At 47.2% G+C, this 16,079-nt stretch overlaps 1 protein-coding gene across 1 annotated transcript in view; it reads left to right on the plus strand.

Annotated features, from left to right (window-relative positions):
* The window catches only part of PTGFRN (prostaglandin F2 receptor inhibitor), a 43,270-nt gene extending 39,198 nt beyond the window's left edge, over nucleotides 1–4,072 (plus strand). The window contains exon 9 of the mRNA XM_026083424.1: nucleotides 447–4,072. Coding sequence (XP_025939209.1) covers nucleotides 447–613 — 167 coding nt within the window. The 3' untranslated portion in view covers nucleotides 614–4,072. The remainder of the gene's footprint in view (nucleotides 1–446) is intronic.
* Nucleotides 4,073–16,079: the final 12,007 nt, after the last annotated feature.

Genomic DNA, 16,079 nt, shown 5'->3' on the forward strand with positions numbered 1-16,079 from the left:
GAATGTACAGTTGTAATCCAACAGAGGATAAATAAGTCCAGTCCTCGCCATTTGGAAAGCAACTTATAAAAAGAATGCAGCTACAATCTGCCTCTGGGGAAACCTTGCAAGGCTTTTGTTTGGAGGAACAGGTAATGGAGTACCTTTTGAAAGTGGCTTCACTTTGCTATCTCACTCTATGGTTTCTCTGGTGCTTCCTGTCTCCCTGAGGCTTTGGATTGGTGGAGGAAGAAATAGAGGGTGAGGAGGTGAGGCAAAAGAGACCAGTCTTTGAAACCTCAAAAGGCAGAAACTGGGAAGGAAAACTAGTTTAATTCCCTTCTGAAATAATGAATCTGCCCGTGACTGAAAGGTGTGGGCTTTTTCCCCTTTCTTAGACAAGAACAAATAATATGCCCTTTGAATTTCTCAGTGATGTAATGACTTTGTTTGCCTTCCTCTTTCAGTTCTGAATGCTTTCAAATACCCACTGTTGATTGGCATTGGTCTGGCCACTATCATTGGACTCTTATCCTGCCTCATCGGCTACTGCAGCTCCCGTTGGTGCTGCAAGAAGGAAGTGCAGGAAACAAGACGAGAACGTCGCCGGCTAATGTCRATGGAGATGGACTGAGCATGGGAGCCAAAAGCACTTGCGTTTCGTGAGAGACTCACAGGGCTCTTGGACTGTGCTGAGACGCTTGCAGGCCCAGACAAGGCAGTGTGTTTCCTCTCTGATTTCAGCCTGAACCTCAAGCTTCTCCTTGTTACACATCATGTCCTGAGAATTCTCAGGCCGTATTTAGCAACTCAGAGTTCTCCTTTTCCAGCAGCACTTTCTGTGCAGGGAAAAGTCCTAATGTGCAAACTGTCGAGCCTTCTTTCAGCAGGGGCCCATGACAAAATTCACTAAATTTTTTGTTTGTTTGCTTTTCTCTCTCGTCATGGTTTTGAAAAGATCTGGTATGAAGAGATGGTGGGGAAGGAGATGGGTAGGAAGGAACTGGTAGAAGCGTTAGACTTCCATCATGTTAACCAATCTACTCTTTCCGCCTCCCCCATCACACCATCCTGTCCCCTTTGTCTCTCCACCCTGGTGTCTGACTCATCTGTGTTAGAACAAAGTCTGAAGAAGAGTGCTTGCTGGTGGCTCCTGAGGCTGTTGCGGTGAAAAATTGATTTATGGTTGTGACATGCCTTCTCTTCTCTGGCTTTCAAAGATTTTAAGGTTAAGCCCAAAGCAGAATTTGTCTGCCTGGAGGTTTGACATTTTTTTTTCTTAAGGATTTTTCTATTTTCAGTGCTCAGAATTCTTAGCTGTGGTGAATAGGGGCTGGCTTAGCAACCCTGAAGAGTCAATCCTCAGACAAGCACTTTCTGGATCTCTGCCTATGGCCACCTTCTCCTTCTGCCTCTCCACCTTCTTTTCTCCCCACTACAGCTGCTCCTGTTGTGCCTCAGACCTTGTTCTGCTTGTGGCGGTGGGGCAATATGGTGTCTAGGAAGGTGGCCCAACTTTCTGCTGGTCTCAGCAGAGAGGTAGGAAAGCTTGCCTCAGTGGTGATGGTATGACTCACAGTAAAAACTGGGATGGGTCCTTGTGTGTAGCTGGCCAACTGATGATCACATTTAGGGGAGATTTGGAAGCTAGGTATTACGGATGCTTGGACCGGACTCTAACACTGCTTCTGCCAGTCGCTCAGTGATAACCTTTGAGCCTGTGAGCAGAGTCTGAGATCTGTGGTAGCTAAAGTGCAGCTCAGGTTTCTTTCAGAGTAGGAATAAGAATTGGCCCAAGAGCAAGCAAGAATCCTTCAGGTAACAGTGATCCTGATCTTGTGCAAAAGGCCCTCTGTCCATGGGCCTGCAGCAGGGCTTTCCCCATGGGTTTGAGGCATATTTCTAGGTGCTATAATATAAGAAGTCCCACTTTGGTCTTCCACATACTCTGACCTGGCTCCTAAATGGGAGCAGCTCCTTTTTTCGGCAGCTCTGTCTTTCCAGCACAGCTGGTGTTTAAAGCAATAAAGGTTAGAATAAAGTTACTGTGTATAAACAAACAAGGAAGTAGGACTGTACCCTGTCCTGATGCTACAGCCAGGGTTTGGCTCCTGTCAAGAAGGGTGGGGAGTCTAGAGCTGGAGCCGGGCCTCCATCCTTTTTAGATTTTTTTGAGGATAAAAAGAAAATATGTTAGATGAGGAAATCCACAGAAGGTAGTGGTTTTGGTGTACTGTTGCTGATCTAAACATTAATTATGTCCTTGATTATCTCCTTCMCTAGCAGCTCATCCCAGTGCACATTCCAGAGGAGCTGCAGATCTAATATCCTTGTTGTTATGATGGCTTCATTTCATATTAGTACTTGTGGAATCTTTCACTCAATGTTGTAGCTATTCCAGATTGTTTTTTGAGTGTTTTTTCCCCCTGTCCTGCATTATGACCTTTGTTCTGGGGCTGTTGTGAATTTTTTTCTAGAAAACTGTGTTCTGTGCTCAACACACAAACGCCCCCATGCACATTCATGCATACACACACACTCACATATGTCTAATGAGTTTTGGAAGCTGAATGTGAGACATCTTCAAAATGGGCTTGACTTTCAGAGTAGGGGCTTGTAACTCTATAACTTGACTCTTAAACATTTCATGCAGTGATCCAAAACTGACATACCCCAAACCTATAAATCTCTGGGAAACCTTGGCCTGAACATCCACAGAAGCTTTTCTTTCTGGCCTCTTTTTTTTCTTTGTGGGAGAGTTTTAAGAAGGCCCACGTTGCAGGCAATTGTAGCTGCTTCTGCTGAGGAATACGGCTGAAACAGTCTCTAGCTTTCACTGTGAAAGCCCAGAAATCTGTAATGGTGCTTTCCAAAGGAGAGGAATTGAGGAGAGGATTCACTCAGATATCACTTTGACAGCAAGAGGTTTTTCTTCCTCTCCTGTTCTGCTTGCTGTAGTGAAATCTTGCTTTTCCCTAGACATTCTGGAACACCAGTCTGATGTTTTGAATTCTGGCTGTCCTTTCCACACTGATCTTAAGCAGCTTCTTTCCTGTTTTAACATCTTCTTTCTTCACTGAAGGCTTGTGGCATTGGGGGATTTTGGGAGGGGTTGTACTGGTTAAGTTTCAAGCACAGCATCAGTCACTTGTTCTCCTTGAAGACTGAATTCTTGTTTATGTGCTCTTGGTTAAGTTTTGGGGGAAAGAGGATCGTGACTGTAATGCAATAATTAGGGAACGAATGAGCCGGGAACTGCCAGTTCTTCCCAAGCACACAACACAGCACACTTTCTCCCTTTTGGAAGAAACTCAGGGTTATTTTGGTCAGGGCTCCCTGCCTCTTTAGTGCACAGTCCCCATGCCCTTGGTTAATTTTGGCCATCCTTCATGATCTGTAATAAACCATCTTTGTCATTCCAACTGAAGCAAGTTCACCACTAGCTCGTACTGCTGCCAGCCCCTTGGAAGGCAATGCTGCATCCCCTTACACCTTGTTTTTGCTGTAGCTGGAAGGCTAGAAGCTGAGGGGCTAGACTTTACCCCACAGGTTTCCTTCTAATTGTGCCAATTTTGTATTATTCCCCCTTTTAAAAATATTCTGGCAATCTTGTCTTTAATGAGAAAAATGTCTTGGTCACTTTCCATGTTTTTTATTATTATTATTTCCTGTGTGATTGAGGTGTGTGTGTATGTGAGTGGAGATATGTGTGCATGTGGTTGTGTATTAAACCTGGAGAGTGTCAGGAGAGTAAGTTGCCTGAGATGCAGTACAAGTATCCATATCCTCCCAGCTGCAACCTGTGGTATTGTCCAAGTATCCTAAGGGCTCACATTGATCTTCCTCTGTTTGCTTTGCCACATCTGTTGGTTAAGCTGGTAAATTCCTCCAAGCACTTGGAATTTGATCCAGGACAAGCCTGAACGTCRTATAACAGAAGGGCAAGATATTTTCTTTCATTTGTTTTAATTTCAAAGTTATAAAATAAAATGTTTGGCACAATTCCTGAATGCAGGTACCGAATAGTTCTAACAATGCTGTGTAAAATGTTTCCTTTTATGTTTAAAATAAAGAGCGAACCTTTTTTGATTAAGTCTGTGCTGTGGGTCTTGATCTTTGGGCTGTGAGCAGTTCTTCCTTTGTAGCTTGCACTTACGCAGACACTATTGTAGAGGCAAGAGTGTCAAATGTAAACCTTACAATGCTGTTTCCAGCACTGTTTACCATATGAAATAAGAATTGCCCCTAATTTTCAGCAAGTTTAAACTATTTGCCTGCATTTGTGTGATGAATCAAGGCTCTTAATTCCTTACTGAATCTATGCTGTTTCTCCCTCATCTGTAAGTCAACTTTTTGGGGGGAATTTCAATTTGATTAGTTAGGGCCATAAGTCAGTCAGGAGTGTATGTTTAATATTAGTTGTAAAATCTGGGCGTTAGATGTTGAGTCTTCCTTGACCCTTCCCCAGGCTTCTCATTTCCAAGGTACTAGGATGRAAATCAGTAGTGTTGAAAGTAAACCTCCTGTTCATCTTGCCAATGGCTTAATTCAGGATTTTTCCCCTGCCCCCCCTATTTATTATGCCACTATCCTCAGCTGCAGTGTAAAGGACACCACAGTAGTACGGTAAGAAGCTGACTTCTTTCCCAGCAAGAAGTTGCTTGATGCAGAAGCAGTGTTGGGAAGCCAAGACTGGCTTTGAAAAAGTCAGTGTTTGTTCAGGCTGGTGCTTGATCTGCCTGAGATAGCTGGCGTGTGGGCCAGTTGACAGCAAAATGTGGATCTTTGGCTTCTCTCTGGCCGATGGTCTTACAGCTCATGCCAAAAGAGATGTCTCCTATGGTGTGTTCCTCTAGAAAGCTGGGAGGTGGGTACCAAGCTTTAAATTCTTGAGGGGGATAGGAACTATCAGCTGAGATTAGAAAAATACCATGAATGGTCTCTGATTCCCTCAGCAGAGCCTTTGTCAGCTACGAGCGTTTAACACATGCATACTCCCAAGTAGTGAGTGGGATGTTTGTGAGGCAGCAGCCTTTGTAGCAGTGCAGGTCACATACTTCCTGCAAGTATGGATTAATCTCATGCAATCTTGTCCCCCCACCTCCTGGGATGGCCTGGATCTTGCTACCCTACATGTAACAGTACTAGGATTATATCATAAAGAAGAAAGTAAAGCCAAAACCTAAAGTTTGGGGGTGAAGGGAGAGAGCTGCAGGCTACTGCCTGTGAGCGTTGCTACAAATGGTGAGAGTTTTCAGATCTCTCCAGAATCAATTTTTTGCCATGATTTGGCACTGCTATCTGCCTATAGAAGTATTTAGCTGCCTAGTATGATAGAGGCAGCCTGAAAAGCACTTCTGTGCCAGAGCCTGAGTACTTAGTTGCTTCTAAAGCACCAGGCTCGGGCCGCGTGGTTACTTGCATGTAGAGGCTGTGCTTGTTCCACTGCAGGGCCCAGTTGTGCTGTGATGGCTCTGGCTGACTGCTCTGCTCAGTTCAGGGCCAGTCCTAAGGCCTTGGCTGGGCTGAAGCAGACTGGCATTGTGTAGTGTGCTTGAGAATAACCATGTTGTGTAGATGTGGAACCTGGTTGTGCAAATCTTCCTAGGAAAAAGTACTGCTTTGGGCTTTTCAGTGGGACTTTACATTTTTATGATTGCAGGGGGCTGAAATTTCCATGGCAGGTAACAGGAGAGTTAGTGCTTCAAGCAAGAACCTTCAGCAACTGATCAAGCTGTGTTGTCATGCTAACTGAAGATAGAGCTAATGGTTGTTCTTGTGTGAGGTAAGCAGTGCACCTTAAATGCAGCACATAGCCTTCCATTTGGGCAGTACTTTGTCTCTTTTCCCTTGGGAGCGGAGTTGCATTCTACTAAGTGTCAGAAGTATAAATGCAGCTTCTTCCACCTCTGCTGAAGGGTTAGAAAAGGAGGGCTTTCCAAAGCAGACTTTGTGAAAGCAAGTTAGTATTATAATCATACTTTGATCACGTGGGATTTTATTAGCTCCACCATGTACTGGGCCTTAGACTAGACYACAAACTTAGTCTGGGTACTCTTCTGCCGGCTTAAAAAAAGAATAATGAAGCTTCAGATAGAAGGACATGAAGTTTTGTTTCTTTTTGGTTGCTTAAGAAAACCTGACTGATGGTTGCTTGATTGTGTGATCCTGCCAATAACTTGACATATTCAACAGATGGCAAGAGGTCTCAAAGATACTAAGTTCCCACAAGTTTCTTAAAGATGGGGATGCTTTCACCCCTGTACAGAGGCTGCAATATGAACAAACCAGTAACTGGGCATCTGAGAAACCACAGAGGAGATCTGAGAGAAGGAGCTGGGGGTTGCCTGCTCTGTGGCTCTTGTTGCCCTCTCTGCAGACTTCACCTCTGCAAAGACCCTTGAGCACATCAGCTGGGATTCTAGAGCTATGCTAAATGGGGAAGGATATATGAAAGCTATATGTGGCTACAGTCAAATGCAGGTTATGAATGCAAATAAAATGCTATTAATATCTTCTTTGATGTTTAGGTACATCCTCTTTCTTTTTGTCCGCTGCCTTGTTGCTCATTCCTTCGTGTTTTGTTCCCTCTGCCTCTCTTCTTTCATTCCTGTCCCCCTTCTTCCATACCTCCAGGAGTACATCTTTTCTTGCCTTTGCCTTCTGGACTAATGTTTGTGTCTCTGCATTTCTTTTTTGCTTATCTCTGAGGGGAGGTACTGTTGCTGTACATCCTTGAATCAGCTGCTGAGAGCTTAGTCTTTAGGACTCTAGCCCCACGCTCACTGCAGATGATCTGCAAAGCTGGCCCCTTCCACACGCCTACAAATGTTTTGTAGTCTTTTAGTCATGGAGACTCCAGAGAATATGGAAGAAAACTAAGCATCTCTGATGGGGAAATGACTCCAAAGAGACATTTGGATTCCCTTTGCCAAAGCAGAAAGGACAGATTTTCTTTCTAAAGATGATGTTTATGGCCTGATTACTCCTGAGTGGCTGCTTGCTGTCATAATACAAGTGCTGCTCATCATCTATGAGCTCCAGGCAGGCAACCTTTATGTTGAACATTATACCTAGTATGAAACAAAGTTGTGGTGTTCCCTCCCCCACCCCCACCCCCCTGAAGGTAATTTTGATGGGATTCATGTTTTGTACCCAGACTAGTCATCCTGGACTTGAGAAATAGATACCTCAAGAATGCAATTTATCTGACCTACTTGAGGCATATATATTTTAGAATATAAACCATGTGAAAGTGCCCATTTCTTGCCATTAGCCATAAAGGAGACTAGGGTGACAAACTTACCTTAGGAAAAATTAGGTGAGATGAATGTCTTAATACTGGCCAGGCAAATGAGGGCTGAGAGAAATGAGGTAATAGCAGCTCCTTCTAGAGATGGCATAGGGAGGGAGGAAGCAAGGGCAGGTAGTTGTAGTCATTATTGAACCAAGATGTTGATGATGCATCCTCAAGCTCCTGATAATGTTCATTCTTACATAACCTATGTTTGAAAAACAATTCCAGGATATATTTTAATTCTGATTTTTTTGGTATGTTTATAGTCACTTGCATAACATCTCTGTCTCTGTGTAGAATAGACCTTGGATTGCAGTTATAAGGTTGACTAATGGATCCAGTCCATCCTTAATTGTGATTTATATCCCTTGCTCATGCTCCTGGTCTTCAGCCATACAGCTTTCCTGCCATGTGACTACTAGAGTTATTCAAGTCTTACATTGAGGTCCCTGGTGTGTTATCCACAAATGGTGTCCAGCCCTTCTGAATCTGACTCATCCAGTAGATGAACCAATAGGGAGTGACCAGTCTTTCTGAAGCATTTATTTAGAGCAAAATCACTGCCAGTAAGGTGAGTCTTCCAGCAATGAAAAGGACAATGTCTTTCTCCTTTTTCCACAGGAACAGACTGTACCAGCTCTGCTTTCTATCACTGTCTACTTCCTTTTCTTCCTTCCCATCAGTCTTTGCAGCCTAACAAGCATAGGCTGTTCCCTTAGCTCAAAAATGTTTGTCTCTGATGTTTCAGGGAGAGCCCTTTCAGAAGCTGACCTCTGAGTTCCCAGCCTGGCAGAAGCAGCTTGCATTTCCTTTTGAAACAGGATATTAAGGTCCTTTTGAAGCTGACAGCTTTGCCCATAGCCTTTTTAGTGTGTGCGGAGATGTCCTTGCCTGGTGCCATTATCTTTTTCTTTTCTTCATCTTTCCTTCTCCCACAGTTCCCTGCATTCATCCAGAAAGGTCTTTTGTAAGTCACTATTCAATAACTTCCCCCTCCTCCACCTGGTTGTATACAGTGTTAACAAAACAGCTTTTAGGGCCCTTAACCACAGCATTGYTGTGTTTAAACCTTACCTTACCTTCTGGGTGGCAGCAACATGTTGTCTGAGTGTTACCGCTTCCCACTTGAATAAGATCCATGTTTCAGTGGTGAGAGATGTTCCTTGAGCCTGTGGGAGAAGCAGGGGAAGTGCTGCAGGCTCTGTTAGATGGAAGGCCTTAGGAAAAAGCAAGATCACTGGTGYCACGTTGCAGTACTGGGCGCACCCTTTATTAAGCTACCTTGGACAGCAATGGGAGCAATGAAGGAGGAGTTGGTTCGAGACTGACACACAGTCCAAGCACATAGAAATGAGATCAAGCATATGCACCTGGAATCCATCTTGATGTCTATGTTTAATCAAGGCTGTGCACCCCAGAGGTTCTCTTTAGAGTTCCCTGCAGTTCCTACCTTTGGTTTGAAGGAAATAGGTTTGGTCTAGCATAAATATAATTGTTTGTGTGACTACAGCAATGACATCCTCCTCCAGTGCAAATGGAGGATAGCAGTAGCAACAGCATTGGCATTGCCTACGCCATGGTCTGCTCTTCTCCTCTTGGGATGTTCATGCAGCAATGAGAGAAAATAGGGTTCATGGCATGTTGTTGATCAGGATGCTTGACCCAAACTGATGCTCAGGAGGGTGAGAGGGTGGCATATGGGAGTAGAGCATCTTTTGAATTGCTAGAAGCAACTGTCTGCTAGCTAAGAACATCCAGACCACTAAACAGCATGTTGATGCTCTATTTTACTTCAGGGTCCCAGTCTGGCAGCCCTCCAGGATGAATTTCTCTAGAATGCCTGAGGATCTGTACCTGGGGAGAAGCTTGAAATCCATAAATGAAAGGTGCTTTAGGAGCTTCAGAGGACCTGAAGTTGGCAATCCTAGGCTTTCAAAAGGCACTGTTCTGGCTTTGGTAATGGACCTTATGACATTGCTGCCTTTCCCATGGTTTCAGAGGAGTGGGGGAGAGGGAATCTGTTTCTGTTAGAAGAGTTGTCAGTAAAGCAAAGGCTTTGATGCTAGGAGACCTGTAAACATAGTGCTGCTATTGCTCCCTTGCTTTCCTCACTTCAGAAGTGTAGCTGTATGTCAGTCCATCATTGGTCTGAGTCCATCTGACCATAGTCCATCTGCACTTTGCTAGTGCAGACAGAGCCTTAGCATCCTGAGCAGTAAAGATGGGGCCTTCTGTCCATATACACACTGGGGCTTCCTCTGGGTAGCCGTTTGCTGCTCTGTGGGACCTGCAGCCTCTCCTGGTTGCAGCCCCAGCCCCTCAGTTGCCTTCCTCTGGCTCTTGGATGCTGTGCTTGCTACCACAGGTTTGGGGATGGTGAAAAATCCACATGCTTTCAAATTCAGACATTGCCATCAGAGGACCTTGGAGACCGAGTTCCTTCCTCTAAGGCTGGAGTAACACATACATTGTGCATCTTCCAATCAGGCCTGTTAGGAGAGTGGTTCCCTACTGCAGCCACTGGTGCAAAGGGATTTTGGCAGCTGGAGTTATCATGTTTCCCAGCTTAAATGACAATTGGCTGCGGCAATGGCTGTTTAATTCTCTTGCTAACGCTTCCAGGGCAGCCATTTAATTTTTTTTTAAACCCTCTTACTTCTGGAAATCCTGTAATCGAATCCGAGCTCTGTCAGTCTAATTAGTTTTGAAATGTAGCATCTCCACAACTTAGAGACCTAAATAAGCAGCTTAATATTAAAACCCAGATTCTCTCCCAACACTTAATACAGAAGTTTCTCCTGAACAAGAGCCTACTGGTATTGCTCTCCCTGTTTTCCCTCTTAACCTCCTTCTCCCCTTCCTCAGCCTTTGCTGTCAGTGCATTTGTTGGGAACTGAAAAGACCAGGCAGCAACCCTCTGCTGTTATCTGCTTCAAATAGTCTTTCATTATGGTGCTTGCTTAAAAGATGCTAATGCTGCTTTGAATGCCAGCACAGTGAGGTTTGGGGGCGGTGTATAACAGCTTCTAGTGCCACGCAGCAGCTGAGCCAAGCAGGGGGGTGCTTTTGTCAACCGCACAGTGACGTGATCTGGTCCTGCATGTGCTGTGCCAAGGGGATCACTGTGATTTAAAGAAAATGGGCTGCGCTGCCTCAGAGCCAAACCACTCAGCCAGAAAAGCATGATACAGCTCAGGAAAGGGCAGCTACGGAGTGGCTGCCTCTTTCCAGAGGTGCCATGTGCACTTGTTCCTTCCTGGGGTGCTGTGAGAAGCTGGCAGCAAGAGATGTATTGCCTTCCTCCCTGCTCCCTTGCCCTCACTGCAGCATCTCCTCTGGCAGCGCAGTTCCCTAGAGGCAGGCCATCCCCGCCAGCCTTCTGCTGCCCCGCAGCTGAGCATGATGCAAATGTAAGGGTGCCTGGGGAGCTGCGGAGGTGCAGCCACAGCCCTTTGGTGCCAAGAAGCCCTCAGCCCTGACTAAGGGGGAAAGTCTGAGTGTGGGGAGACAATGGGTATTGGAAAGAAGGTTTTGTTGAAGTGCTGCAGCAGCTCTTCATCTTCTCCTGCTTCAGCTGGGGATGTCTGATGCAAGTGCCCTCAGGGTGACACCAGCTATGTCTGTGTTAATGAGTGGTGTGGGGCAAAAGAAGTGGATCTGTAGAGCAAACCAGTTTGGCTGAGGACCCGGTGTCTGCCCTCACCATGTCTAGGGGGGAGTTTTCCTTCAGACGTGCACATGTCAGTGATTGAAGCACCTAGGCATGCTTCTGGAGCACCTGGTCGAGTTTAGCTTCATCTGAAATGAACTCAGTTGGTGTCCTTGAAGTAAAGAGCAGTAAGATGAGATGCCCAGGAGATTTATATCAGAGGCACATTGTTGACCAAGACTACAAGACTAATGGAGCTATACCGATAGAGGAGTGAGCTTTTTCAACTCTTTCGTGTGTAGAAGATCCAAAGAAAGAAAGAAGGGTGGGGGGGAAAGCTAAAGAGCATTTCTCTGTATTAGGGTAAGACATGAGGCGTGTGTTTGAGGCTCCAGTTTTATCTCTTTGGCAGAGCAGCTTCAGAACAAGTGTGTTTGCCTGCTAATTGACCACAGTAAAGGAGAAATAATCCTAATTTTTTGTCCCCATAAGTGCCTGGCCAATTTTGTTCTTGTCTGACTTTTTACAGGAGACATGATGATGCAAAGCAGAGCAAGCACCAGTTCACCAGAAAGGAGCTGTGGAGCTCTCTTTCTGGTCCAGCCCTTGCTGCTTGCAACTGAGAGTGACCACAATCCTAGAAAGCTGCAGCCTCACAGGGTGGGTGTTTCTCTGCTCCCCAGCCTGTTCTGCTCTTAGACTTTTTTTTTTTTTAACTAATCTGTTTCAGTTCCTGTATCAATTAACTTTTATTTTTCTCCCTTCAAAACTACTGCAACAGCCCTTCTGTGCTGAAGTTCTCTGCTGTGGGTTTTGCTCATGAAGGCCCTTCCTCTAACATGCGGTGGAGCTGTGTCACGTGAGGGCACAGGACACACAAGATGTGAATAACAGAAGCAGCCCTTCTTGCTGCTATGAGAAATGACCTTTATTTTCTTCACCTTTGCTAGACTTCCCACTGGTTTTATAGCTGTCTGGCTTCCCTGGGACTGGCTGGTGGTTTGGTTCAGCAAGTATGTCAATGTGTAGATCTTTATCCACTGAAATCTCTCTCGGCTCTAAAAGCCGTAGGTGAAAGCCCATGTAGCTGAGAGCTGAGCTCCCAGGAAAGTGAGCCTGGCTCCAGCAAGAACTGGAGAATTTGGGTACTTGTGCTCTGTCAGGAGATTTCTGCCCACAAGAGCATGCGCAGAAGATTGCAGCTGAGCTGGCCGGCCTTGGGGAAGCTGGCTCTGGCTTGGCTCTGTAATTGGGAGAAATAACCAGCTGGCTTTGTCTGAGCAGGGCTGAGAAAACCTGATGGCAAACTTCTAAGTCTGTTGTGCCAGCGTGTCTAATTATGCGTAGGCTTCTGGTACATCCTCTGAGACAGCCACATTATCATGGCAATGCTGTGCTATTCCCTGAGTCCCCTGACCCTGCCAGCCCCAACCCCTCACTCTTGAGGATGTAAACCTCGTCCCTTACTTTCCTCCTGCCCCCTCCCTAGTCACTGTGGGGATGTGGGAATGGCATCTCTGGCTTTGGGAATGTCTCCTGAGACCTGTGAAGCAAAGATGGGAGCGATTTTTGGCAACCCTGCTTATAGCCTGTACCCAGAGCTGTATTCCCCTTCCCTCTTGGGTCACAGCAGCAGCCTGGGGTGCTGGGAGCTCTCTGTGCCTGCTCCCTGCTGAGGCACTGAGGAGCCCACGGCCAAGCAGAATACATGGGTGGGCAAGTCTGTCCCAAAAGCCTTTGGGGAACAGAGCCCTGCATCCTGCTCTGATCCATGCTGCTGCAGCAGAGGTCACAAACTGAAGCGTGAGAAAGCATTGGGGAAGAGGGGAGCCATACAGCCTCCATGCACTTGCCTGCTGCATGCAGTGTGACTCCAGGTGCTGTGGCAGGGGACCTGGTCTGCARCCTCTCCCCTATGCTTGCTGCAGGTACCTCTGGCCCTAGAGAGCTTGGCCTGTTTGGGCTTGGTGTCTCAGCAGTCTGTTCCCCCTAAAAGCCAGCACAAACATGGTGCTGCCTCCTTCATCCTGAATAGCTTCCTCCATAGCATTTCTACCTTACTACCAGAGTGACCCTGTCTTACCCTGATCCCACCCCAGGCTCCTGGCTGTGCACCAGGGGAGCGTCCAGTTGGCTATTTGGGAGGTTTAAAAGTCCCTGTGGATATTGCTAATTGCTGCTGTGCTCTCTTAAGTAGAGTCTAACTTCACCCTGACTGGCTTGGGCTTGGTAAAACTTTCCATGCCCCATTTTGGCTGAGCTTTTCTGGAACACTTTGGCCCAAAGTGGCTGAGCAGCATCCAAGAAGATGTCCAACAAAGGGGTCCAGTGGGGCAGGCAGAAGGAAAATGGGTGTGGGAGCATGTAATTAAAGGGTGTCATCACCCATGTGAAGGCCAAAGTCAGCACTGTGGGCAACCTGGTCCTTGCACTCTGCAGGGGAAGACTGTGACATCCTGTCAGGGTGTGCTGTGAATAGCCTGGCTGCTCAGATGCTGGCAGCAGCCAGACAGCCTTGAGGGTAGGGAGATGGGAGCACTTATCCCCAGCGGCGCTGGAACAGCACTTGCACCTCATTGAGTGAGGTGCATGGCCACACGCGTTGCCTGGCTTGAAGGAGGCAAATCCTCCACTCCTTGCAGATACCAGCGGGGATCCTTTGTGCTATCCAAGAAGCATACTCCCCGCCTCCCCTCCTGTATCTTCCCCAGGAAGATGAGGCAAGGGGATCTTTCTCTTCATGGACTTGGCTTCACTAATGTGGTTTCTAACAGCAATGTTATCTTTGTAAAGGATTCTCTGATCCTCTTCCTTTACGCATCCTTGCATGGTTATGAGCACTGCCATATGTTTGGTTATACTGATTTCCCAGGAAGGAAGAGAGTAAGTTTTAGACTACAGTCCTGGAAAGAGGGAGCTGTTGTTTTGGTCCACAGAGCATCATCATTGCTGGTGATAGGGCTGGGTAAAGCAATCCTATTCTCCGTGGTTTCTCTATTGCAAATGTAAACAGTGATTCATGCGCCATTTGAGTTGCAGGCTTGGAGTTTAACTGTCCCCTTGTGTGTGTTTATCTTCACCCTGACTATAGGAAGCTCGCTGAGGTTGAACTCCAAGTTTCTTCTCCATTTACTCTGTGGCGGTAGCAGAGATGTTTTTCTTTCCGCCAAAGTGGTAGGCAGGTTGGATTATGGTCAGAGGATCTGAGAGTGCAGGAGTTTGGGATCCCCCCAGGTCACTGCTAGCAGCAGGTTGGTCTCAGAAAGCCAGCCTCTTCATCCCTCCTCTCTGAGGTAGGAGGGCTTTATCCTGCAGCAGGGAACCAAAGCCTAAACGTAGTTCTGCCATATCTGCTTCACTGCCTCTGTAGAGACAGTGAGCAGGTTTCAGGCTGTTGCCCTCTATTTCCACAAAACACGTCATGTTCCTCTGTTCTGTTTCGTTGTAATGACCGTGGGCAGCAGGGGACAGGTGAAATGCTGCAGGGACCTCTCCGCCTGTTGCAACAGCTTGTCCCCCCGGACTGGTGGTGGCAGCGGAGCTGTGTGTGCAGGCTAACAAGCAGCCTGAGAGAGCTCATGAGGGTGCAAGCCTTGCAGCAAGGAGTCTCTGCCTTTATATTCTGGACCTGCAGGCTCTCATATGAATCAGTTTATTAAATGGAGAAAGGAGGGACCTTTGTGTTTGTTCATTAAATGAATCTCGTTCCCTCTAGGAGTCCAGTGGGATCAAGCAAATTTTACAGTCTGTTTTTAGCTTGTGAATCCCTGAGCCAATTTAGCCATTCAGTCAATGCCCCGGCAGTGCGGTGGGAGCAGCACAACTCAGGAGAAAATGCTTCGTGTCACCATCCTTCCTGTAGAAGAAAGAAACAAATCCTTTCAGAGTGCCTCCAGTTGAAGCCCCCATGTTCAGCTGCATGCTGACAGGCTGGGTTTTCCCTGACAGGGATGTGCCCTAACACCCATGCCAGCTTCCTACTGCATCCCCTGCATGTGCAGGAAGGAGGAGCAGCAAGCTCTGCGGCATGCACCACAGGTGTCAGTGGGTGCTGACGGAGGGATGGTATGCAGCGGGTGAGGGAGCCGCAGTGCTTGCCTCCTGGGTTGCAGCTGGCTGCAGCCCTGCAATGCGCCTTCTTCCCAGCGATGCCCCTGGCCTTGCTGCTCTTGAGAGCAGAACTGCCCCTGGGAGCCTTCCCCGGTCCAGGCACTTGCCTGCAGGGTATGTTTGCGGGAGAGTGCCTTGTGACTCTAAGGCGCTGGTGAGGTGCTAGAGCCTGTGCTGCAGCCACTGTCCCTACCCACAGGAGCCTGCAGTGTGGGAAGCCAGGGGAGAAATTTCCAAGTTTAAYTGAATTATACCCACCCTTGTTTTATGCTGGTGAGTTATTTTGGCATGGGTCTTCTAATGAGGCCATGCGTAAGTATGGGACAGGAGCTTCGCTTTCTCCTTAGCTCTTCCACGGGTGTCTGAAGGAGCTGAGGGAAGCAGCTGCTTCCTGGCTGGTGTTGGGGCTGGGAGTGCCTTCAAGGAAGCTAGTATTTTCCAGGTCTGAGGATCCTTTGAACTTTGGTTGAATCATTATCCTTTGGAAGCTGACAAACTGCCTAGTGTGGGCCTGACCAGGACCTGGCTGCAATGATGGAGGTCCTTCTGCCTGGAGGAAGATAGAGGGAGCATACAGCTGATGAGCTGGTTGCGGACTGCCCTGCAAGGTGCCATGGGCCCTGCTGTGCATGAGGGGTGAAGCAGAGCTTGGTTAGTGGTCCTTGGAGAGGACCTCAGCTGATCCACCCTGTGTCTGAGGCAGCATGTTGCTCTCTGTAGCTATAGAAAGTAAACAGCTGGGGGCAAGCAAATCTGCCCTCATCCCTCCCACAGGAGGAGGTGAATTAGGCTAGGGGTCACGTCCATCACCCTGTTTGTTGGCCTGGAGCAAAAAAAACACTTAATGCAACAAAACAGGGGTGAGAAAGTGGGAGCTGCAAGGCAGGGTGGTAACAAAGAGAGGTGAGCCTTCTTGCTTTGCAGTATAGCACGTATTGTGTGTCAGATGCTGCAGAGATGGCAAAGCCACAGCCCATGGGGCAGGGCACCTGGTCTGTGCAGCCAGCCCACCTCTGGGGGCAACAGTAGGAGAGGGCTTGAACA

This window comes from Apteryx rowi, unplaced genomic scaffold (genome assembly GCF_003343035.1).
Source record: "Apteryx rowi isolate R43461 unplaced genomic scaffold, aptRow1 scaffold_60, whole genome shotgun sequence".
Lineage (NCBI taxonomy): Eukaryota > Metazoa > Chordata > Aves > Apterygiformes > Apterygidae > Apteryx > Apteryx rowi.